Source organism: Populus trichocarpa, chromosome 19 (assembly GCF_000002775.5).
Source record: "Populus trichocarpa isolate Nisqually-1 chromosome 19, P.trichocarpa_v4.1, whole genome shotgun sequence".
Taxonomy (NCBI): Eukaryota; Viridiplantae; Streptophyta; class Magnoliopsida; order Malpighiales; family Salicaceae; genus Populus; species Populus trichocarpa.
In genome coordinates, this window is record NC_037303.2 from 9,615,546 (window position 1) to 9,641,261 (window position 25,716).

The 25,716-nt window shown below is 32.0% G+C and overlaps 1 protein-coding gene across 2 annotated transcripts; it reads left to right on the forward strand.

The window, feature by feature from the left end:
• The first annotated feature begins 7,401 nt into the window (after positions 1-7,401).
• On the forward strand, positions 7,402-16,369 carry LOC7455232 (reticulon-like protein B16). Of its 2 annotated transcripts, none has more exons than XM_024591835.2 (6): positions 7,402-7,565; positions 7,662-7,847; positions 13,753-13,933; positions 14,022-14,166; positions 14,891-14,960; positions 15,979-16,369. In XM_024591835.2, the coding sequence occupies exons 2-6, from the start codon at positions 7,673-7,675 to the stop codon at positions 16,143-16,145; spliced, it is 738 nt and encodes a 245-aa protein (XP_024447603.1). In that variant the 5' UTR covers positions 7,402-7,565; positions 7,662-7,672; the 3' UTR covers positions 16,146-16,369. The 2 variants fall into 2 exon arrangements, with proteins under 2 accessions (XP_024447603.1, XP_002325482.3); XM_002325446.4 differs by having other exon boundaries at positions 14,025-14,166.
• Positions 16,370-25,716: the final 9,347 nt, after the last annotated feature.

A 25,716-nucleotide genomic window follows, 5' to 3' on the forward strand; every position in this document is an offset into this window, starting at 1 on the left:
ATTTTATACAAATCAATCAAAATTATAATAGTTCATGTAAGTTATAATTCAAATGGACTTATTAATAGAAATCATTCATTACTTGGCAAAGTAATAAATCATGAATATCATTAATTGAGCATGTTGATATTAAAGATTAAAAAAGACATTAGATTACATTGAATATAAAAACAATAAATGAATCAAGAGCACGCAAAGGAAAACATATAAATAAACACAATAAAGATAAATAAATAGAAAGCAATAAAGAATATCAATAAATTTTAGAAAATAAGTTGAATGGAAGGAAGATAAAGCACTAAGCTCTAACTAATTCACAAGTTAATTGCAAGAAAAGATAAATTATGATATAACAACTTTAAAAAGCTCTTGTTTTGAAATGGTAGGCTAAAGTAGGGGTGATCATTTTCGGTTTGGTTCGGTTTTTATTCAAAAAAAAGTAACCAAACCGAAATTTAAAAAAAAAAAACAAAACATGTTCAAACTGACCGGTTTCGATTCGGTTTTTTAGGACAAAAACTGGTTAAAACCGGTTTGGCTCGGTTTTATATATAAGATTTCAAAACAGTAGTGTTTGTGGGTTAAGATTTTCAAGAGCTACGGATAAAATTATGAAAGTATATCAATTATAGAATTTCCAAATTTTTAAAGTCACTTAACTGTAAACATATAAAAAAGATTATTCCAAAACATAACTCTTAAATAATCTATAAGGATCTAGATGTAACATTAAGAAATAATGTCAAATAATAATATATTTATACACACATGGTTAACGAATCCCATATCAATGAAGAACAATTCAAATAATTGTTCAAAGGGTGCTGCAGGTGAATGCATAAACTTAAAATTGAAAATATATAGTAGTGAGATTTGTTTACCATTGTGATACCTTTGCAAAATCAAGTACTACAATGGAATTGTTCAAAGAAAAAAAGGACTACACAGAAAAGGCTAGTAAAAAAAAGATGGCTGGAAACTTTGAATTCCGTGCAAGGATAGTTGTTGATATATATATATATATATATAACTAATTTTATCAATATTAATGATTAATTTTAAATGAGAATGATGAGGTTATAAAATTAGAGTTTATTTTTAGAATTTACTATTGTAAAAAAATTAAAAAAATAACACGTGACTTTCCTAACTTGTTAAATGGACAAGCAAAAATAATAATAAAAAAAAATATAAGAGAGAGAGAAAAAAAATAAATTAGTTTATTTTATGAAACCTTATACAGGATGTTTTTCTGTCTAAATTTTCACAAATTTATAAACATGCTTAATATGCCAAACTCAATTAAGCTCAAATTCAATTGTTATATATAATGAATTTTAAAATACGTTCGTTTGCAGCCTCAGTCATCGATGAACAATAGAATATAAGTCATGGTTTCTGAAAAAAGAAAAAAAAAAAAAAGAAGGCAATAAATTATTTTTTATTCTTTTCTTTTGTAGGAGCCCGAAACCTCTTAGCATAGTTTTAAAACCTGATCCGGCCTGGCGGGTCGATCCGGGACCCGGTCGATTCAGAACTAGAACCAGGCTGGGTTGAAAAAAAAAACAGGGGAAGAAAAAACTCAGTGTGACCCGGCGACCCGGTTGACCCAACAAGACCCAGTTACAACTTGCTGACTTTTTTTTTTACTAAAACGATGTCGTTTTGATTAAAAAAAAATTAACCCAAACAACCCGGTAACTCGATCAAAACCCAAAATCTAAATCTTAGACCGGGCCGGCCACCAAACCGGATCTAAAAACTATGCCTCCAAGTTCCCAAGTTTTGGAGCCTCGGTTCGCAATCAAGAATAGTGCATCACTTATGGGTACCACCTAGCTTAGGCACCATAACGTTAAAAATGGTACATAAACCATTTAACTAAGATGATGACCCAACGGTATTATCATAAAAATCTTGATGAGATATGATATTAAAAAAAATCATAATTGATGATTAAAGTGAAATACACAAGCCACATTGTTAGTAAGAATGATTAATTTGAATGAAATTTGACTTTTTAGTTCTTATCAATATCAAAAATTAACGAAATAAAATAAAAAGAATTCTAATTTTATGTTTTAGCTGAAATGAGCGAATTAGAATCAGCAGGATTTGTCATCTTTGAATAGCTTATGTGACCTATTTTGATTATTACTAATGATTTTTTTGCTATTGTTAAATTTATTTCATCGAATTTCTTTTAATGTTATATATTCAATGATGTTATCATGAGAACTTTATAATGATTTTGGGGTCTTTTTTTTTTCTCTCCTATCATTTTATAAATCACAACGATAATAGAGAAAAAAAGAAGATAGGAAACACATAAAAACTCTGATGGCGACACTACTAGTATATTATAAAGATCTTAACAAGATGAGTTTAATAATACCAAGAAAGTTCACCAATTGTAATCAAGGTAAGTCACACGAGTTGCTTAAAGGAAAATGAGCCACCCTTCACCTTTAGAGTACCCATGTGGTCCAATCTGATCCTTGTTGATGACTTTTCTTATTATCATTGGATTCATCTCGTTAATATTTTTTTGACAGTACTGCTAGTGTCGTAACTGGAATTTCAATGTGTTTTTCGATCTTTTTATTTCTCTTTCTTCTCTTTTCACTGTAATTTATATGAGTTCATTTAATAATTTAAGAGGGTTACATGTGACATGTGCGACTCATGAGTTGTAGATGTTATTTGTGACTCATTAAATTATATTATTTTTTCAAATATTTTCTTAACCATGTTATTTTTCTAATTTTTTTGTTACTATGCTAAGTTAAATAAAAGACTTTATAAAATTAAATGGTTTTCGTCCTATATTGACAATGGCACTTAAAAACACAACATTGTAAGAGATTAGCATTGTAGGGGCATCCACGTTTATTCAAGCTTCTTAAATTTATGTGTTTAAATAACATAGTTTTATAATGCAAAACTATATATTAAAATTTGTTATGTTAAATTATGTGAATGATTTCCTATATAAAAAGGATGTGTTTTGGATTAACCTTTGAATGAATGAAAAGGTAAAATACTTATTGTGAAGATCAATTAGTAAAATAGTTATTTTTTCTTTCTCCTTTCATTAACAAACAAATTAACTAAATTGAAATCTTGGATGAAAAAGAATACTATCCCATAGAGGTATCTGCAAAAATTTAAGCATTACCAATGGTAAAAAAGAAATAATTTCTAGTTTAGTCTATATCTATATTTTTAAGTAACATATATAATATATTTTTCAATATAGTATAACCTCGATAAATTAATAACCCCGATTAAATAATATATTTATTTGGTTTTGACTTAAATTTGAAGTTTAAATAATATCTTAATTAATTAATAAATTTTCATGTTCTCAAGAGTATTAATTTATAGAGGTTTAACTATAATTTTAAAAAATAATAATTATTCTTTATCTTTTATCCTTTCATGTCCTTTAATGACTTCCCTATATTTATTTCCACCAGTAAAATGTTGAGCTAGCACCATTTTTTTCATTAGTTATTGTTCTTGCATTGATGGTAATAAAATAATAAAAATAGAATGACCTACTTATAATTTTTTTTTAAAAAAACTCAATTTAGTTTGCTAACATATAACTTATTATCAGTTGAGTTTTAATTTTTATTGATTTTATCAATTTTATCTTAAATATAATTGATAATAGACAATATTATTTGTCCATCCATTTTTTATAAGTGAAAATTTAAAAGATTTTGTCCAAATTTCATGTCTTCATCAATGTTTCCATTCAAAATACCAAATGACTCACGTCCTTAATGAGGAGCTACCCAATCACCATCAACAAAAACCTCTATAATTATTTCAAACCCACTTTTCTTGCATACACATATACCAAAAAATAAAATGATAAAACTATACTTATGAGATGACATTATTAAAATAATTACTCAAAATATTGAATATTACATATAAAAAAACCCTATCAAAATAAATAATTGTCATAAATCAAGATAAAAATGCTAAAAGAAATAGAAGATCTTGCTAATCAATTTCAATGGGATCTTGTCATCAATTTAAAAATCAATCAGACAAGAAAATAATTCAACCAATAATCTCTAACTTTACTGGCCAACTCAAATGTTGATAATATCATTATCTCACCCAAAATGATAAACAACTCATATTAAATGATGTCAAGGTAGAAAATAAAAATACTTCAACACTTGTCATGGTAGAAAATGTTATCTCAACTTTAATTTTCGCTATCACTAAACACTTTAAAGGTGACTCTCAACAGTTTCAAGAAAAATAAAATGCTAAGTATTACTAAAAACCTATATATAAAACAAAATGGTCAAATAAACCTTATATAACATCAAAACAACAACCAATTTGTTATAGATGTGGTCAAGTAAGGCCCTATAAAAGTCAATGCAAAATGAAAAAAAATAACAAGACAGATCCAAGAATAAAAAATTAAATATAAAATCAAAGATCAACTTTCAACCTTCTGAACTCTGATACTAATACTGGTACTGATATTCAATAAGATTATAGCAATGAAGTTCTAGTTGTTTAAAATTCAAATGATTCCTATAGTTATCAAGAAAATAAAAATTGTAATCCAATAATATGTACATGTTCATAAACAAATCAATGTAATAACCAAAAACAAAAATTTAATATTAGATGTCATTGTTAAAATTCAATATCCTAAAATCAAAAAAAGAATATATCTTTAAACTTAGAGATCTAGTATCAAATGAAAATAAGACAAAACATATTAAACCATAATGTAGTATTTGGTATTGCTTTTGAAAAAATTTGAAATTTTTTTATTTTTTTTTTGCTTTAAATTAATATGTTTTTGATGTTTTAAGATCATTTTGTTATGCTGATGTCAAAAAAAAAATTAAAAATAAAAAAATATTATTTTAATGTGTTTTGGAATGAAAAACACTTTGAAAGTAACCACTACCACACTCCCAAACATCCTCAGACTTCAACAAACTCTAATCAATTTTCTAAGCAACAAAACCCAACTACAATTCAAGACTTACAACAAAAATTAAAAAAAATCAAAGAAGAATTAAAACAACTTCAACATAATCAAAATGAAACTCAATTAAAATTGTTCTAGAGCATTTTCAAGATCAAGAAGATTTATAAATCAAGAACTCCCTCCAACATCTCAAGAGAATATAATTACACATATCCCATCTCAAGAATTCATCAATACAATAACTAAAATAGAATTTCAAAAATGGTATGTTGAAATTACATTGGTTATTAATAATGAACATTAAATCAAAATAATTACTCTTATTGATTCTAGTGGAGATCAAAATTGCATTAAAGAAGGATTAGTGCCAACAAAGTATTATAAAAAGACTACATAAACATTAAGCGGTGCTAAGGACTAAAAACTTCAAATTAGTTATAAATTATCGAACATTCATATATGAAATTAAGGAATTTGTATAAAAAATATCTTCGTGCTTGTTAAAGACATAACTCAACAAATCATTTTAGAAACACCCTTCCTTACTCATGTATATCCTTTTAGAGGTTAGCAATCAATGTATTAAAACAATAATATTTGGTCAAGAAATAATCTTTAGATTCATCTTATCACCTAGACCAATTAAAATAAATGATTTTCAAATTAAGTCAATTTATAAATAAAGTTTTGTGACCCGAAAGAAAAAACACCTACACTCATCAAATCAATTGAAGAGGATATTAAACTTCCTTAAAATGAAACAATTTCAAGAATTATTTGAAAAAGAAATTTGTTCCATTATGCCAAATACATTTTAGAACATAAAACATCACACAACCTAATTATTATATAAAAAAGAATTTGACAAGAGAAAACCCCTTACAAAAATCAGACCAATTCAAATGTCAATTATTCAACCATTTCATTTTACCAAGTTCAATGTTAGTCAGATTAGTCAACATTTATATGTTTCGATGCAACAACAAGATGTTATTTGTAACAAATAGTTTTGTTGGTTGGTTAATTAGTCACATTTTATTCATGAAATGAGTTGGATTGATATTAGTCTGGATACAGAAAAATAATTCTCTTAGATTGAATAAGTACTATTTAAAACTAGCCAATTAAAAATTTTCAGATATACTAGTACTAGTAAGTGCACCAAAGATGCAGTCATCGATTCTCTCATGAGGCTACAATTTTGATGAAGAATTATTTGTATAGACATATGAATTTAATGACGAAGAACACATTTTTGCTATACTACTAATACTTGTACTTGCTCTACTATTCTGCCCAAGCCTGGCTGAGGAAGAGTTACGGGGCGTAAAAAAAATATGCTGATTCGGTCCAGACATATTATATGGAAAGATTCAACATTAATGATACAAAAAAATTATTTTAAAATTAAATTAAATTTAATATAAATAAAAAATTAATATAAATAAAAAAATAAAAAAAGAATCAAATATTCTCAGAATTCTCCATTAATACGACATGCTGTTTTTTCCATTCATTTCTTTTAGGATCAGTCGTGGTCTTATAAATAATACCGATGGTATAGAATCTCTTTCTTCATACAAATGTGTAAAAGCTGTTAGCCGCACTTAAAAGGTGAGTATTCTATCATTGAGTTAGCAGCACAAATGCAAATAATTAGGTTATGTAGATAGAATCAAAATAAAAAGTCAAAATAAATCAAAGAGAATAAAATAGAAATTACTTGAGTATAGTAAAATATAAATCAAAGAACTCCTTAATAAAGGTCTTATAAGACTAAGTTAAACCCGATTTATTCCACAATCAAGTTTCTTAAATGTATGTTTTTAAATAACCAATAGTAATAGAATAAATTTTAATTTAGTCTTAAAATATAATAAATAATCTAGTCTCCATAATTTAAAAAATAATTGATTATTCTCTGCACTTTCATACCCATTAATGATCACTGCCCTCCATTTATTTCCGCTAGAAAAATATTGAGCTAGCACCAATTTTTTCCATCAATTTAGCGGTTAACCTACTACCTATTATCGATCGAGTATTTTTTTTTTTTTTTGATTTGTGGATGAAATTTACTAGATTGAGGCATTTAAAAATCATGGACAAATTGGTTGGAATTCTTTTACTATCTCTAATGGATTGAATCAAGGGAAAAATTATTTAATATTGATTCTGTATTGGATAAAACTGATAAAATAAAAAGATTTAAGTCTTAATTGATAATAAAGTAATATGCTAAGGCTAAATTAAGGTTTTTATAAGATATTTGAGAGTGCTGTAACAATTATTTTTTAAAATAATTTAATAAACGGTTAATTTATTTTTTACAGAGCTAATTCCACATATTGAAGGTTTCTTCCTTCATTAATTTAAATTTTGGTCAATTAAATTATTGAAAACATGATGTACCAAAAGAAACAAAAGCTAAAACAAAAAGGACAATAATGAAATGAGGGAAGGAACAATGGAGGAGGTTTCTTCCTTGTAATAAAGGACCCTTTTTCTTTCCTTCTCCTGTCAGACAGTGTCAGATCCATCCAGGTCCAGGGACGAGGGGACGGACCTCTTTTCTTTAATAACGAAGGTAAGCCCTTTTTGGGTTCCTGAAATTTTTGTTGCAGAAGCTCTTTGATCACTACCAATTGGAATGGGGATTTCATTTGACCTATTTTTTCCTCAGAGATTGAAACAATGGATAATTCAAGTGACGTTATAGACACGGTCAGTGGTAATGGAGGAGGAGACTCAAGAAATGACGCCGCAGCTTCAACTTCGTCCGCTCCTTCTTCTCCGAGAGCAATAACTTCTGGGTATCGATTGTTTGATCGCCAAGACTCGCTTCACCAGCTTATGGGTGCTGGCAAAGGTTTTTTATTCGACTTTGATCCTTTCTTTGATTGCAAGATTTCAATTGGGTTTTCTTGAATGAATGCTTTGGGAGGGATACTAAAAATGAAGAAAAAAAAAGTTTTTTTTTTTTTTGGGGTTTTGGTCTTTGGTTAGCAAGATAATGGTTTTACCTTAATTGTTTTATTTTTATTGTTGGCCGGTGAGGTTTAGATAGAAGAATCTGACAGACGAAAACTAGAACGGTGGTGAATGGGATTTAGGTTTTAGCATTTATAGAATGTGTAATGACAAAATTTATGCTGTTTAGATTTCTGAAGATTGAGCAAACTGATGATAACTAGCTCATGAAATTCTCAGGGAAATGAAAGTGGGACTTGAATTGAAGAAAAATAATGAGTAAATTTTAGTTTGCATGGCTTTTCTTGAATTAAATGACTAAGCTGTGGATATACCTTGGAGAATTGTTAATATTGAAATGTAGACTGAAGGCCTTTTCTTTTGTTACGAATTATTATAAACAAAGATTTTTTTGTTTTGTTTAAAGATTACCTCTAAATTATGATGCGGGAGATTTGAAGCCTAATAAGAAAGAAAATAAAAAGCTAAGAAGAAGAAGAAGCCGAAGAAAGAGAAGAAAAAGCTGAAAAATAAAAATAAAAATAGGGTGGGAAAAGTCTGTAAATTTGTAAATTTTATTCAATTCATTACGAACTAAAATGTAATGTCAAGAAAATTATATATAAATAATAAAACCCTATTCAAAATCAAATTTGGGTTTAAATCCCATTAACTAATAAAATTCTAATAAAATCACATAAATTGAAGTCCAATAATAAAGATAAATAAAATCTAATAACTTGGGCTTGGATGAGCCCAATCTCCCAACCAAAGAACAATGAGTTAGGCTACCCTCCATCCTCTATGATTATACGAGTGCGCAAATAGTGTCTCGGGTCCAATATCACCACCAACTCTCCCAGGGTTGGAGAAACTCGACCCTGTCGAGTGTAGTTCAAGGTGGCTCCAATAACACTCCCAAAGATCATTATCAAGCTGCTGTGATGTCTCTTTGATAATCCAAGTATAGTCTGAATCTGGTCATTTAGCTGGGGCAAGGGTTTCAAAAGGATCATCGAGGATAAATTGTTGTGTTTTATACATAACAAGGTCCTTCATGTAAAAAATTGAGCTAACATCAAAGTTTATTGACAATTTAATGACATAACTGTTTGATTCAATCATTTGCAACACTTTGATTGGTCTAACACTACTCACTTGCAATTTATGATTGGTTTTCAAAAGACACCGTTCAAGTCTAATCTTATCATGAAATAATCTTCAATATTAAATGCATCATAATACATATGTAATTCAACTTGAAATTTTTATTGTTCATTACTTGCTTGAATTTGTTTTATAATCCAATATGCAAATTATGAACTCTGCATGTGAAAGACTCAGTTGAATCAGACATTTTAGAGCAAGGAGACATAGGAAGAAAATCTACAAGCTTTCCAGGCTCGTAACTCTGAACACTATATGACTGAGGATGAGGAGTGAAACAAACACTATTTGAAGCTATAATCAATATAGTTTGGACACAACCTAGTAAATTATGACTATCTTCATCTTTCTCATCACGTGTCAGGGGTAAGGGATCAGGGAACTCAACACGTTGCTCTAAACCTATGATGTGCTGGACGTCAAGCATGAGAGGGTGAGGAGCATGTTGCTCTAAACTTTTGACGTGCTGGACATCAAGCATGTGAGTGAGGAATTAGGTGGTTTAAGAGGACTGATATCATGCGACTCTTCTAAGACCATATTTACTTCTTCGAGCGATTCCACTAAAGAGTTTTCTAAAACTTCTTCCTCTACCACTAAAGCAGAATTATTATATTCTTTATTAACCTCATTATCAGACTCAATTGTACTAATAATGTTAATTCCCTCGTCTTGCACATCTTCTTCATCCAGGTTACTAAAATTCTTAGGATTGATTTCATACACTTGCACACAATAATTTTTCTTTTCATCTATATCCTTATGTTTTTTGATGACTAAGAGTTTAGAGGTGCAGTTGATAAAAATATGACCGAAACCTTGATAGTTAGCACAGTGAACCTCTGAACCCATCCTGGACATTTCATTAACGATTTTCTCTCTCTTATCTTCTCTATAAATTTGGGCACTACTAGAATTAAGTCTATATGATGAAGCACCTAACAAAGAATCATCATTCATAAATTGAGATCTAAAAGGGGTAAGATGAGGGTCTTAACATTTTATCCATTGACTCTTTGCAAGCACCTTATAATCTTATACTTTAGTATAGGCTTGGTTAAGAGTGAAAGCACCTATGAGCCTGATCTTTTTTCTAAAATCTTCATTCAAACCTTAACAAAATCCACACAAAGTCATGATTTTATTTTCTCTTATGGCACATCTCATCATGTAATCATTAAATTGTGCTATATATTCATTGACTTGCCTCAGATTGTTTGATTGATTTAAGACTGGGTGGGTACTTTTCCTGTAGTTTTTGTTTCATTTTTGGTCCAATCAATTACGGAAGGTTAACCTCTCCACATAAAACAATCCTCAACATCTCCCAATAAAGTTGGATTTCACCAATGAGCAGCATTATCTTAGCAAATCTAACTCTTTTATTATCAGACAAGTTGTGCTACTTAAAGAATTGATCCATATCACAAATCCATATATCAAATATTCAAGGGTCATGATGTTTGTAAAAAGCAGGGGTTTCTATTTTGTTAGGGCTTATGACTTGCTCTTCAAGGTCATCGTGTTTAGAGTAACCTAAATGATAGTTATACTGGTGGCACTTAAGGTGAACTTGCCTGTAATGATTATTCCTATGATATTTATTGGTATTTGGGTGCCTTATCTTTAAACATGCTGGTTATCTGGGTTTGCAGCTCCCTTTAAATGGTCCTAAAAGTATTACTAAGGGTTAGATCCACGATAAATGTAGATTTAAGTTTAGGCATTAGATGATCATGACACAAAAGCGTGCAACATTAACTTAAAAATTGAATTGAGATCACAAATGATTTTTATTAGTGAAATCACAATAAAAAAATAAAATTAATTCCATTCTTTTTTTAATGTGGAGATTAATCAAGAACAATAAACACCAGAAAATTTTAAGCATGCATTGTTAGACCCTTAAGTGTAAATGATTAATCAAATAAAAGTCACAACTTTTCAGTAGTTTTGATAAGCTCCACAATTAATTAAAAAGACTAATAACAAAATTTGAATGACAAAATATAAAATGAGCAATGATATAAGACTGTAATGCAATTATTGTTTTTTTTTAGGCATAGACTTACTATCAATGATAATTTAAATAAAAAGTGCAATACTAGAACAATAAAATTCAACGTATCAAAAGGTAAAGTAAATTTACTGACCAGATTGCTTGGTGATGATGATAGACCACATAGATCACTTTTGTCAATGTATGTAATGGACCTCCAAATGTATTTTTTTTTTACTATTTTTTTCCCCGACTTTTAACTTTTTTTCCCCTTACAATAAACTACACATTAACTTAAAGAAAGAAAATAAAAAAATAAAATAACATAAAAAAATGTTATGGAATTAGGCAGTAAATTAAAAAGAGAATTTGACATTCTTTATCACGCCTTTTTCTCTTAAAATCTGGGCACCGAGTGTTCTTCCTTTTTTTTTTTTTTTTTTTTTTGTATTTGCAAATCCCTTTATGCTCTACTTGGACAAAACAAACTGTTTAAAAAGACACTAGCCTTTTGACAAGGACACCAAACAGTTGGCAAAAGATAGCCAAGGCGGTTGGTGGAGTGAAACTTGCTGAGGAAGTGAAGGACATTGTTGACGATCTGGCATTTAGGAACTGCTGTGAAGTAATTGGTGGCTTCTGTGAAGGGGTCTACCGTGCCAGTGGGCTGCTGATTTTGTCTGGTGTGCTGGCTGATGTGGCTGGGAAGGATGAATGGTGGCTGCTGTCGGTTGGGAGATCAATTGATGTGGATGTTTGGCACTGCTGGACAATGGGTTTGGTGGCTTGGTACTGGGTTTATTGATGATAGGAGGCTGTGGGGTTAAGATGGGTGGTGACTGAAATGTTTTTGTTTGTGACTTCGGGAACTGGTATGTGTGGGGTGTTTTGGGCAATGGTGGTGTTGAATCGAATTGATGTTGCTGCGGTGGCTGGGGTGAGGCTGGCTGATAGGTTGATTTTCTGGTGTTGGTTATGAAAAGAGGGGAGGGTTGCTGGTTTGACGGGCTAGTGGGTGACTGGTTGGTGGTGTGTTGCCATGAGGGGTTGTTGTGCTGGGAAAGTGGCGTGGCTGGTGTCCGTGTTGGTCAGCAGCGTGGTGGCTGAGGCTGAAGACTGGCTGTTACAATTGGTGTGTGGGGGTGGCTGGAGGATGAGGAAGATGAACAATAGCTAGGGTTAGGGTGTAAAGGGGTGTTTCATTGGATTTTTTCCCTTCCAGATCTCACCTGCAAACATAAAGATTAAACGATTTTCTCTCTCTCTAGATCAACCGTTGATGATGATTCTACACAATTTCTAGGTTTGATATACTGTGTTGAATTTTGAGGATTTTCACAAGCTCTAATAGATCGATTAACTGTAAGAACAATAAAAAAACTCGGCTTTGATATCAAAGTTGAACGGGACAAAAGAGATTTGAAGCCCAATAAGAAAGAAAATAAGAAGTTAAAAGAAGAAGCCTAAGAAAGAGAAGCAAAAGCTAAAGAAAAGAAAGAATAGGATTGGAAAAATATGCAACTTTGCAAATTTTATTCAATTCATCAAAAACAAAAACTAAAACGTAATGTTAAGAAAATTTCATATAAATAATAAAACCCTAATTAGAATCAAATTTAGGTTTAAAACCCGCTAACTAATAAAAATCTAATAAAATCATATAAATTGAAGTCCAATAATAAAGGTAATTAAAATCTAATAACTAGGGCTTTGATGAGCCCAATCTCCTAATCAATGAACAACATGTTGGGCTACCCTCCATCATCTATAATCATACGAGTGTGTAAACAATTTCTCGGGTTCAGTGTCCCCATTAAATTAACTGAAATAATTAGAAATTGTTTTACCAAAGGATGTTGGGGATTACACCTTCATTAAGTTTATGGCTTGAAGTTGAATGTTAAAACCTACCTTTTTTTTTTTAATAACCCGGGGTGTTCGGGCCAGCTTACGCGCACCACGACTAATCCCAGGACCTACTGAACACCCTGCAAGCCCAGTAGGCAAGTAAGGCACCGCAGGGGTGACAGGCGTGCACACTATGGTTCGAACCTAGGGTGCAGAGGCAGGGAATTCCCTGCCAGGACTGCTAGGCCACGAACCTGGGTGCGTTAAAAACTACCTTTGCTTGGCCTGGATGTTGTCTAAATAATAGATAATGAAATAATAATATGAAGAATCATATTCACTTTTAAGCTTCGAAATGATATGAGACAATATAGGCCTCCTCTTGTGGTGTTTCTTAATGGCTCTGCTATACTTCAAATTGATTCTTTGTAAAGCTAAGGCATTTTCAGTATTTAGCCTCAGCCCTTTTCACTTTATTTATCTTACTTCTTTTGCTCCACTTCTTTGCCATTTCTTCTCTATTGAACCAAGTATTTGTAATCAGTTCCGTGTACTGGGGATGTGTGTTTTCTTGAGTTAGTCTATTTCTAATTGGTTCTTGCTGGTTTGAGCTAGTTTATCTCACCATCAAGGTTTCTGCCTAATTAAAGGCTAAACTTGTTACTCTTTGTCATTATATATGCTAAATTATATGATATTATTGCTGCAACTACTACTGTGTATGACTTCATTTCATCGTTTTCAGTGTTTGCAGTTGTTCTACTAATTTCTTGTTCTCTTTCTTTTATAGCTGCTGATGTACTACTTTGGAAGTGGTGGCATGTTTCTTTTGGTGTCATTATGGTCGCAACTGTATCATGGTTCATATTTGAGCGGTCTGGATTGCCATTCTTAACAATTTGTTCTGATGTGTTGCTGATCTTGATTGTACTGCTGTTTGTCCGTGCCAACATAGCTGATATGATAAACAAGTATGCCTAATGCCATCTACATTTTTCATTTGCAGCTCCTTATTGATTCAGTTCCGAAACCATTTCTAATTTCACTTTTTTTTTTGAGCAGACAGCTTCAGTCGTTACCAGAGTTAGTTTTATCAGAGGAAATGGTTAACAGTGCTGCAGCATCATTTCGTGTGAAAATTAATAATGTTCTTCTTATGGCTCATGACATTACTCTCGGCAAAGATTTTAGACTCTTTTTCAAGGTCATTGTTGATTGACTTAATAACGTGCTTCTTATGCTCATGATATTCCCTTTTGGAAAAGTTTTTAGAGTCCTTTTCAAGGTCATGTATCTTCTTGAAAAGGGTCAAAGATGTTAGATTCTATTTTTCAAGGTAAGTATTGGTTTGCTTAAAGAGGATAAAAGAGTTCCACTATGTGTAATTGAAGATTTATTAAGCTGTTTGATTTTTTCTTTGTTGTAGTAGTTTTTTATGTAGTAAATTGTAGGCATTCAGTCTTAAAGGAAACTAAAACTCTAGAACAATAAAAATTTTTAGGAATTTCAAAATTTTTAATTACTATATACATATGTATATGGATGGATATGTATGTTTGAATTTGTAATTCAAGAAAATGCATATCAAATATGAGTTAACTAAATTTTCTCCAGAAGAATTAATTCGACACTGCTTGATTTGATTGGGTAGGGGAAATGGGCGAGTTGAGTTAAGGGGCAGGGTAAACAGACTAGTCGGGACTTGCAAGTATACTTTTAAATGCTCTTTTCCTTGAGCGGACAGTAGGAATATTTGATTGGCAACCTTCTGTACTTTTATAAGTGAAGCGTGCAAAGGTTGCCAGTCTACAGCATCCAGTAGGATCTCTAGATGGTTGAATAGAGTCTTGAGAGTCTATCTTAATGAAGTTACACTGTCTTCTATTTGTTTATTGTCTCGCAAACTAATTTAATTGTTCATTTGATAGGTGGTGGTCTTTCTCTGGCTCCTGTCTACTGTTGGTAGCTACTTCTCTTTCTTCACTCTGGCTTATATAGGTATGTATGGCGTGTCAGCGTTGTTAGTCTTAGTTAAGTGCAGCTTTTGATTTTTGGAGTTTTTTTGGAAGCCAACATAGTGCCCAAGTTTTTGGGGGAAATATCACAGCAGAAAACTTATTTAGGGAAATAGCACAGTTTGTTAAGCTGCAGCATAAAACTTATTGGAAATTAGCGGAAAACTAATTTTGAAAAAAAAATTAAAACCGCAGCCCTTAAAAACTTCACCATTGCTCTGTGAATATATTGGATGTAACTGTTGCAAAATATAGCCTTGTTCTAAACATGGGAGACAAATTTTTTAATTTTTTTTTAGGTTTATGGGAGGTCCAAAAGGCTTGGGTTATACAGATCCACCAGCTTATTAATTCCAATATTTGAACATAAGGCTTTCCAGTAAAAACCTCAAGTTTTATTAAGTTGAGCCTACGGAAGGGCAGATTGAAAATTTAACTTCAGTTCCTTTCAAATCTTCTTCTGTTTTATGAACCAAATTTATTTAAGGCCGCGGCCGATTTTTTTTTTTTTTAAAAATTAAAAGCTGCGGTAGTAACGCTATCGCAACCTTCAATTTGTTTTCAAATTTGAAGGCTGCAGCAGTGACACTGCCACAACCAATAAAATTTAATTTGATCGTGCCAATGATGCTGCTGCAGCTCAACAAACTTTGCTATTTTCTCAAATAAGTTTTCTGCTGTGCTATTTCCCCAAAAAAAAATTTGGGCACTGTGCTAGTTTCCAAAAAACTGATATTTGGAACTGTGAATTCTTTTGTTAAATAATTTATTTCACCTTAGTTAAAACCCTGGATGCCCTATTCCCTTTGCTCTAAAGTTTATTTTTGTGGAAGGCTTTTCTTGCAATATATATGCCTGTTCTTGAACCTTGTGACATTCCTTGAAATTTGTTATCGTGCATGTGGATGTTACCACTGTCTGGTCTCTCCTTGAAATTGTTTGAATACTTCATATTGTTTTGACCAAAATATTAACATGTTTACCGCTGATATTGATAACAGGAACAATCTTATCCATTACAATCCCTGCCTTGTATAGCCGATATGAAGAACGTGTGGATAGATGTTGTGGGATAATCCATAGAAAATTATCACATCACTATAAGATAGTGGATGAGAGTGTTATTAGTAGAATCCCGCAGAGTTTATCCAAGGACAAAGATTCATGAGTCTGATGTACATATAGGTTATCGTTGAGCCTGCTTTACAGTTCAGAAGTTCAAACTCTGCCAAAACTCAATGATTTTGGTTACACCATTATGTTTTTAGAGCTAGTTCTTCTATCAATTATGCACATGATCTTCTAGTTGTATTTGTTCCAAGTCTGAGACAGGTGCAGCATGCTGGAACACCGAATAAATGATTTCAAGGAATGTTCAAGTTTCAATGCTAACGATTGTTGTACAAATAGTTTTTCAATCAACCTCAGGTCTAGGTCTACGCATGAAATTGCTGATCAGGTTCATCAGGCAGTCATCATGACCGTAGTGAGGGTAATCCATGCAAGTAGCCCTTCTGCGCGTAGCTGCTGTTATATTTGATCTTGCAGCCACACAAGGAATGTCCCAGATACATTCACATGAGAGTGGAATCTTGATAAATTCACATGAGACATAACAGAGGTTCAAAACAGCTTCAAGAGCATCAGAAGATACACTGTATCGCATGCATAAATCAGCCATGGTAGCCAGCATTCATCTAATCTAGTGTAAGGTCACAGTATATGATAGTACGAGAGAACCCACAATATTCCTACACGCATTGGTCTGTAACATCAAAGTAAACCATTAATTCTGCATCTTCAGTGATCACAAGAGAGGTGCTTGAATCCAGCTTCTGAACAAAACAAGCCTGAGCAGTTCTTTTGCCTTCTCCAACCAAACATAGCAAATTTAATCATAGAACAGAACAAAATGCACCTACTAACAGCAATTTCAACCAACACAAATAAGATTTCAAGGCTTAAGTAATTGATCCAACTATTGTTTGTGCAATTCTGCTATCAGAGCACAAAAACGTCCAGGGAAGACTGGTTTTTCTTGGGGAAATTCTGCAATGGTCCGATTATCAGATCATGAAAAAATGCCAGAACAAATTTAAAAGTTGAAGTGATTTTGGATTCCCTAAATCATGATATTTGATACAGCATAATACCTCTTTAATAACAAAGATAATTGAATAGTAATTGTATGTTGGTGAGAATTGCACACCCTACTTGTATTCATGTGTTGCCTATTATGGAGGATAAGTTAACTAGAACTTAAAAAATAACAACCGACAAATAAAGATTATTTTCCTCTATTATGGCTCCTTATGATGGAGGTCGAGAGAAAAGTCCAGTCTTGATCTTGAGATTAAGGAAACGAGCGCAAGAAATAGTTTAGTAAAAACATCTACAAGTTGATATTTAAAAGACATATAAGTAACACGAAGATCACCATTTTTGACTTGATCTCCAATGAAATCAAAGTCAATGACAAAATGCTTCATTTGTGAATGAAGTACTGGATTAGAACAAAGTTGACTAGCTCCAGCAATATATCATTGGAGAACAAGAAAACTTAACACCAAGATCAATTAAGAGATAGTAGGCACAATAACAGATGAATGATACACAACTTTAGTGGATTAACGAGCTATTTTTATATGACATAAGCTCCTAAAGAAGAAAAGTCATCTTTGTCACTTGCCCAATTAGCATAAAAAAATGAATGCAGACATAAAGGTGAATCATGATAAATTTGCAAGCCATAATCAATTACACCACACAAATAACGTAAGAGATGTTTGAAAGTGGCCTAATGTTTGGTTGTTAGACAATGCCTATATTGAGAGGGCTTGTTAATGATAGCGACAATATCATGCCTTGTGATTAAGAGGTACTGGAGACTACTAACTACATCTATATACTCAGTAGCATCAAATAAAAACGAGCTAGAATTTAAAATGAGGGGAGGACTTGGTGGTATTGGAGTGAGAATTGATTTGGCATTTATCATATGTGCGAGATATAATGTCTGTGATGTAATGTTTTTGAGAAAGTAACATATCATCTTTGTATGTCACAACTTCCATACCCAAGAAATAGGATAGCAATCTAAGATCCTTTATAGAAAACTGATGAGCAAGAGTTTTCACAAAGCTATTAACCATCTCAGCATTGTCACTAGTGAGAATTAAGTCATCAACATAAACTATGTGATACTTAACATGTCCATCAATAGTGAGTAAATATAGAGATGTATCAATATGAGAATTCTTAAAACCATAATGAATAAGAAAGGTGTGAAGTTCATGACACTAGGCTTGAGGAGCTTTTTTAAGGTTATAAATTGTTTTTCTAAGTATACATACATAAGATGAATTATCCTAATCAACAAAACCTTGGGGTTGAGTCATGTAACTATTCTATGAGAAATGGCCTTATAGGAATATATTGTTCACATCAAGCTGTCTCAAAGACCAATTATAACTCACAACTAGATTGAGAACAACATCAATACTGTTTGGTTTGACAACATGATTGAAAATGTCATCGTAATTTACTATTGGATATCAATGAAAGCTTTTTATAACTAAACAATCTTTAAATCTATTAATAGAACCATCAGAATTATTTTTAGTTATAAAAATCAACTTATTGCTAATGATATTATAATTTGAATAAGGTGACACTAGCTTTTATATTCCATTCCAAACTAGAGTATCACACTCTTTAAACATGGTCGAACACCATTTAATATGTTTGAGAGCTTGGGTCACTGTGGTTGGTTTAAGATTATTGGATTTGAAGAGTTAGGTATACACACTCAATTTTCTAATAGGTTTGTGAATGTTATTCTTTGCTTGAATAGTCATAGTATGAGTAGAAGGTGATTAAGTCAAAATTGGGTAATGACTACCTGAAATTTGAGTGGGGTTGAGGTTTATGTGAAGAGGTAGCAGGTAAGGGCTCATGCGAGATTAAGTGTGATAAAACTTCACATCAAGGAACTTGCATTTCAAATTGAGAAATTAATGGTGATGCCAAAGAACTAATTGTAAATTTAAGTGGTGTTAGAATCCAAGTGGTAATAGCACTAGGTTGTGGAAGAGGGGATTTACCAAAAAATAAGGTGAAAATAAATAAAGTTTCAATGAACTTAACATGTCTTAATACATGGATTTTTAAAGTTAAAGAATCAAGCACTTTGAGTTAAAGAATAGCCAAGAAAACACAAGGTTTGGAATGTGAGTTAAAGAATAGTCATGTTTTAATACATTAATAATGACTATGAACTAAGTGATGAGGAAGATGATGGTAATGTTACTTTTGGTTTAGTTGACCTATATGAAGATGAAGAGTTTTATAATCCAATAAACCAATTTATAGAACCTTCCATTTCTAATTTTAAGGATGCTAGTGGGTTGATGAAATGCTATGCAAATATTGGGCTTTGAGTTATATGAATTAAGGAATAAGTGTTCAGTTAAAGGTTAGACAAATCTTTTAGAACAAGTCTGAATTAATTAATGTAGTGAAGAGAAGGAACATAACACATTAATTAGAATACAAGGTGCAACGTTCAACCACAATTTATATGCAATTATAATGTACGCATGAACCAAAATATCAATAGCATTTATATGAATGGAATCATAAGAATTTCAATTTATTTGAGATCTCAAAGTTGATGTGTCCACATACATGTACCAATTGATCGGTTATGGAAAACCTTCATTATCTTGATTCAAATTTTATTGCTAATATAGGTTTACCAATTACAAGTGATGACGTAAGTATGAACTTTGCATCCAACTAAGAAACAATACAAAAATAATGAGTTTAATGTCTCATATTACACGACATGAGTAGCTAAACAAAAGGTTCTCGAGTGATTGTTTTATTTGCACGAGGATTCCATTCAAATTCAATCTAGAGTGTTATTAGCACTTTAAGAATCAAATTATGGTATAATTATCCAATGAGATCACAATAGGCTGGATGATGACACAACGATATTTAAAAGAGTTTTTTGGTCATTTAAAATTCTAATTAAGGGCTTGGGTTCTTGTTAACCATTGATAAGTGTTGATAACACTCATCTATATGAAAAGTATAATGGGAAGTTATTGGTTAGAGTTGGTTTTTGCACGAATAATAGGATATTTCCATTATATTTTGCTTTGGTCAAAGAAGAGATAAATTACAATTAGATATGGTTTTTAGCTTGTATTTGTCAAAACATTATAGTTGGCAATACCACACTATATATATTATTAGATATACATATTGAAAATAAGAATACAATATTAGAGATATGACCCGAACTGTTTGAATTTTATTGTTTTTATTCACGCCACTTTATGAGTAACTTTAATATTATATTTAAAGATTCGAGTTTGAAGAAAACCTTAAATGTGATATGTCATGAACCATTAAAGTAAAAATTTGATACCTGGTATGGTACTATGATTAAGAATGACAAATGAATAAAAGAATGGCTAAAAGTTAAACAAAAAGAAAAATGAGCATTTCCATATGATAATGACCACAATTATGTTAATATGGTCATAAATTTATCAAAATTCTTTAATCTTATCATTAATGGTGGTCATGCATCTCCCATTACTACTATATTCTAGTTGACTTTTTATAGGTTAAATAAATATTTTGTTCATCAAAGATTCAAGGCACAAGATTTCATATCTTGTGGTATATTGTGGCCTTTATAACTACTTTGTGAAATCACAATAACTTTAAATAAATAAAAAACACATGACAACTCTGTTTAACCATAAAATGTGTTATTTTTAAGTGAACACTCTCATAACCCAGTGGTCTAAGAGAGACCTGACAAACAACTAACATGTATGAAAGAAATTGAACAAGTGATAAATGGAAAATGTTTCAACGACCATGTTCACATCTCATTGCAAGTTGAATCTCATAATGAGTTAAATTCGCATAATTTATGAATATTTTATTTAGTGTTTATATGCTCCAAAATATATATGCTTTTTAGTTTTATCCTTTACCCAACCAATAAGTACGAGATGAATATATTAGGCTTAAGAGCATATCCAATTATATAAAGATGTAGAAGATGTTAAAGAAGATTAGCTTGTATACATAACGATATAGATGTAAAAGAGTGGTATACACAAAACAAACCTTGCATATGTAGTGAGAGAGATAGCATAATAGAAAAACTTTTGAGATTGAACAATGTATGTTATGTTTTACATTAATGTTGTTTGTTATTATTTTATATTCATTATTGTTAAAATATTGAAACTCATTTGACAAATATATCATATAAGTACACAATAAGTAATGATGCGTATGAGAGGTCACTAAACAAGTTTTATTGATGGTCCCCTCCACTAAAGGGACAATGTAAAGAGTAATTTTATTATATGCCTTGTGGATAGTTCAGTTTTATATTTGTAAGACCAACATTAGTTTGCAGACATATAGGTTGAACATCTAATTTTACTTGTGATAGTTATATTATAACGTATTCATATTCAACACTACAATAATACTAATATTTATGTTATTTGATTGATTTTTAGGGTATCAAAGAAATATATATATTAATTCCTTTACATCTATGTATTCTTGTTTTCATCATGGCTGTCGATTTTTATAGGATCACTCACCTCCAACATATCATGCTTGATCAAGGATCGCTTGGTGCATTGGTCGAGAGAAGGAGTAATGAGACCCATATTTTCTATCTACATGTTGAGGAGATGGTGCCCATGCTCCACTGTGTTGTTCTATTACTTAGGTTGCTCATAGATGTTGGTTTTGTGACTAAAAAATAAGTGTATAACAAGAAGGAGGTATGATGACATTTATTAAGATGCGCACGTGACGAAGTCGCTACTAAAGGAGATTACATCAAGCTTAAATGACTGGAAGAGAATTTCAGGGCCTTAGATGATGCCACAAATGAGATGTTGCTTAGGTATGATATAGTGTACCTCATTTACAAGTCTAACTGTAATGTAGTGCTAGTCACATTTCTACCATAACAAGATGATTTTGAGCGGATTCTAATTTATAGTTGGGGGTTAACAATGTTTGCATATCTTTATTGCCAAATATTTCATGGATACATGGTTAGAGAGAAATAAGTTGTGGGTTGTTTGATGCTTCTACATGTATAATTATTTTAAATGTTTTGATTTATCTAATTTTATTTATACAAAAATAATACATTAAAATGTTTTGATGTCAGATGGTGTGGGTTTAATTTTTTTTGAGAAAATCCAACTCATGTGTGGCCATTCTACTAGGATGAGTTAGATGCACAACAACCTCATCAATTATGATTTACAACATGCATTTTACTTATTTTTATAATATTATTTTTCAAATCAAACTTTTATATATCAAAGATATGATACAAGCAACTCCTCCAATTTGCATCCAGAGCAACAATATACGGAGGTTAGTGGTCGCAATACACTATTTTGTTATTATTGAGTTGCATTGCTCGGATCTTGTGATGTGGTAGTTTGGATTGCATCAACATATCCTAAACGATGTTGATATGATTGATGATTGCATGTGATCAATCATTGAGCTAGAGATGACAATAACTAGTTGATAACACATGTGGATTATATCAACTATTGGCATGCAAGGAGAGCACATATCTTTGAGGAGCAACATCCTATCATTGATATTGATGTCTACGTGGACTGATATATGCATATAACATGTTACTTGATCACACTAATATGAGACTATATTCCGAGGTGTCCATGTGTACAGTACAAGCTCCACACACCAATATATAATAAATTGGTATGCATTAGTTATTTTTGTCAATATAACTTAAGTGTCTTTCATATATATATATATATATATATATTGGTATATATTAGGTGATGTTTTTTTATATGAGAGGGTCATCAAGTCACTAATGCAGTTCATGATGAAATTGATGATGTTGTACATGTCATTATAAACAATTATGAACAACTGATGATGCATACAAAGGGCTTGTATACATGTAGTACAAGCATTAAATATCATGATATAATAAATTTGTATGCGTTGCCTTTTTTTTTTTTTTGTCAACATAGCTTAAATTTCTTTCATATATAATGGATTGGTAATGTTTTTTTTTTTTTTGATGTATTAGGTGATGTTTTTGGTATGGGAGGGTCATTGAGCCACTACTATGATTCATGATGCAACCGATAATGCTATACATTCTATTGCAAACAATTGGTTCACAGCTTGCCGTTCTGTACTTGATATAGCTGAGGATACTGTACTAGATGAGGATAAGACAGCTTTACGAGGACAAAGACAAAGATATACATGATTTCCAAGATGCAATTTGGACGATGCGGGGCCATCCATGAGCAGTATTCAATGAACTACCAAAAACTAGCTAGATGTAGTTAAATTATAGGCATAATTTGTTCAGGTTTACACTTGCAATGAAATAATTTTGTTTTGAAGGATGGTTATACGCTGTCAGATAGCTTAGTTGTGCTACTCGCCAACAAATTTGTGTTATTTCCTAAAAATAATTTGCAAAATGTGCTATTTTCTAAAAGAACAAAAACAAACCTCTCTATTTTGCTCAGTTGTCCGTTCGAGGATGTTGCTATACTGTCTCGTTTAGTCATCATGTGTTAGATATCCATTTGACTGTAACTTTTGGAGGAAGTTGCTGGTGAATTTATGCAATCTGAGGCAATTGTTAGAGTATATTAGAGTACATTGCTTCAGATTATGACACTTGTCACAATCTTAATATAGTGGATAGTTAGTTAATTAACACAAGTCTGTTAGTTTGTTAAAAAAAGATATATAAACACAACTATCTCGTGGTATATGGTTTTAAGCAAAATAAGAACTATTATCAAGTATTCTCTGCTGCTCTTATCTCTCCGTTTCTTCTTTCTTTCTGTAGAATTATAGATCATGTTAATCAATTGACATAGCTTAACATGGTATCAGAGCTGATTATTGCTCACGCTTGAAATTTCTTGATCATCTGTTGCTTCCGTATTTTACTGTTATTTTCTCTGCACTCACATATTGTTCTTCATATTTGGAGTATATAGTGCTTCGTTGTGATCTTCATCTTGAGTTGTATTTCTTTTTGCAACTTGCACAGCAAGTGTTTGGTGTATTATCTCATCCACGGATTAAACTTGAAATCCTGATAGTGACTGCTTCGCAACTCCAGTTGCTTCAATCTCCAGTTACAGCTCTCATTTTCTCCATTCCTACATCAGTCAATGTCAAACTTGATGAATCGAATTACCTCAATTGGAACTTCCAGATGCAACTTTTACTTGAAAGTAATGGAATTATGGGGTATGTTGATGGTTTACTCCCCTGTCCACCTCAACATTGTTCAATCTCAGCTGAATCTGGTATCACCTCTTCTTCCTCTCAATATGATGAATATATAGTATGGAAAATGCATGATAGAGCGATTATGCAATTGATTACTGGCACATTATCACCGATTGCTATGTCCTGTGCAATTAGTAGCACTAGCTCTAAAGATTTATGGCTTGGATTAAAGGAACAATTTTCCACTGTGTCTAGGACTAGTATTTTTCAGATGAAATCCAATTTGCAAACCATTAAAAAGGGTTCAGATTTAGTTTCACAATATCTTCATCGAATTAAAGAGGCTAGGGACTACTTGTCTGCTGCTGGGGTATATTTTGCAGATGAAGACATTGTGATTCTTGCCTTGAATGACTTACCTGCTGAGTATAATACTTTTAGATGTGTTATAAGGGGAAGAGAAAATGTGATCTCATTAAAGGACTTTCGCTCACAATTGCTTGCAGAGGAAGTGATTATTGACACTTCAGTTAATTCTCCGTTCTTGTTAGCTATAATTGCTAGTACAAGTGATACATACACACAATGGAGTTTCTCTCCACATCATGGGCAGTCTCAGGTGCCTACTAGATAGTTTCAGCCATATAATGGAAACAAGAACAGGGGTAAAGGTCGATTTCCTCAAGGCTCTCGATTCTTTGCTTCTAGACCAGGTTTTTCCTCCATGGCACCTATGCTTCCCAACTCAAATTCTGGAATCCTTGGTCAATCCCCTGCTCAGCAATTTCGACATCCTTCTGCATTCATGGTTCTAATCTGTCAGCTATGCAACTCTGAGGGACACACTGCTCCCTTCCATGGAGCTTCTCCTCCTAAGAGAACCAGATGCAACATCTGTGGTAGAAGCAATCATACCTCCTGGTATTGCTTCTATAATGATAAGGGTCCAAATTACATTGCTTTGTATTCTCCACAGTCATCATTTTCTCTGCAGCCACAGTCTCTGCAGTATCCTCCATATCCGGCTCCCTCTTCACAGAACAGGGAAGTACATCAATCTCCTATGCAAGTTATGCAGCAATATACTCCATATCAGGCATAATCCTCATAGAACCAGGAAGTACAACAATCTCCATGCAAGCTATGCATACAGTGATTCACTCTGCCTCTCCAGCATCTTGTTCCTCAGGATCTTCTCAAGTGTGGCTCACCGATTCTGGTGCCACGAATCATATGACAGCTGATTTGGCGAATCTATCGCTGGCCTCCCCATATCCATCCACTGAAACCATTCATACTACCAATGGTGAAGGTTTGACAGTATCCCACATTGGTCATTCTACTCTTCATTCATCCATTTCTCCAATCAAATTGCATTCTGTGCTTTGTGTTCCTCAAATTACTCAGAATCTGCTATCAGTACA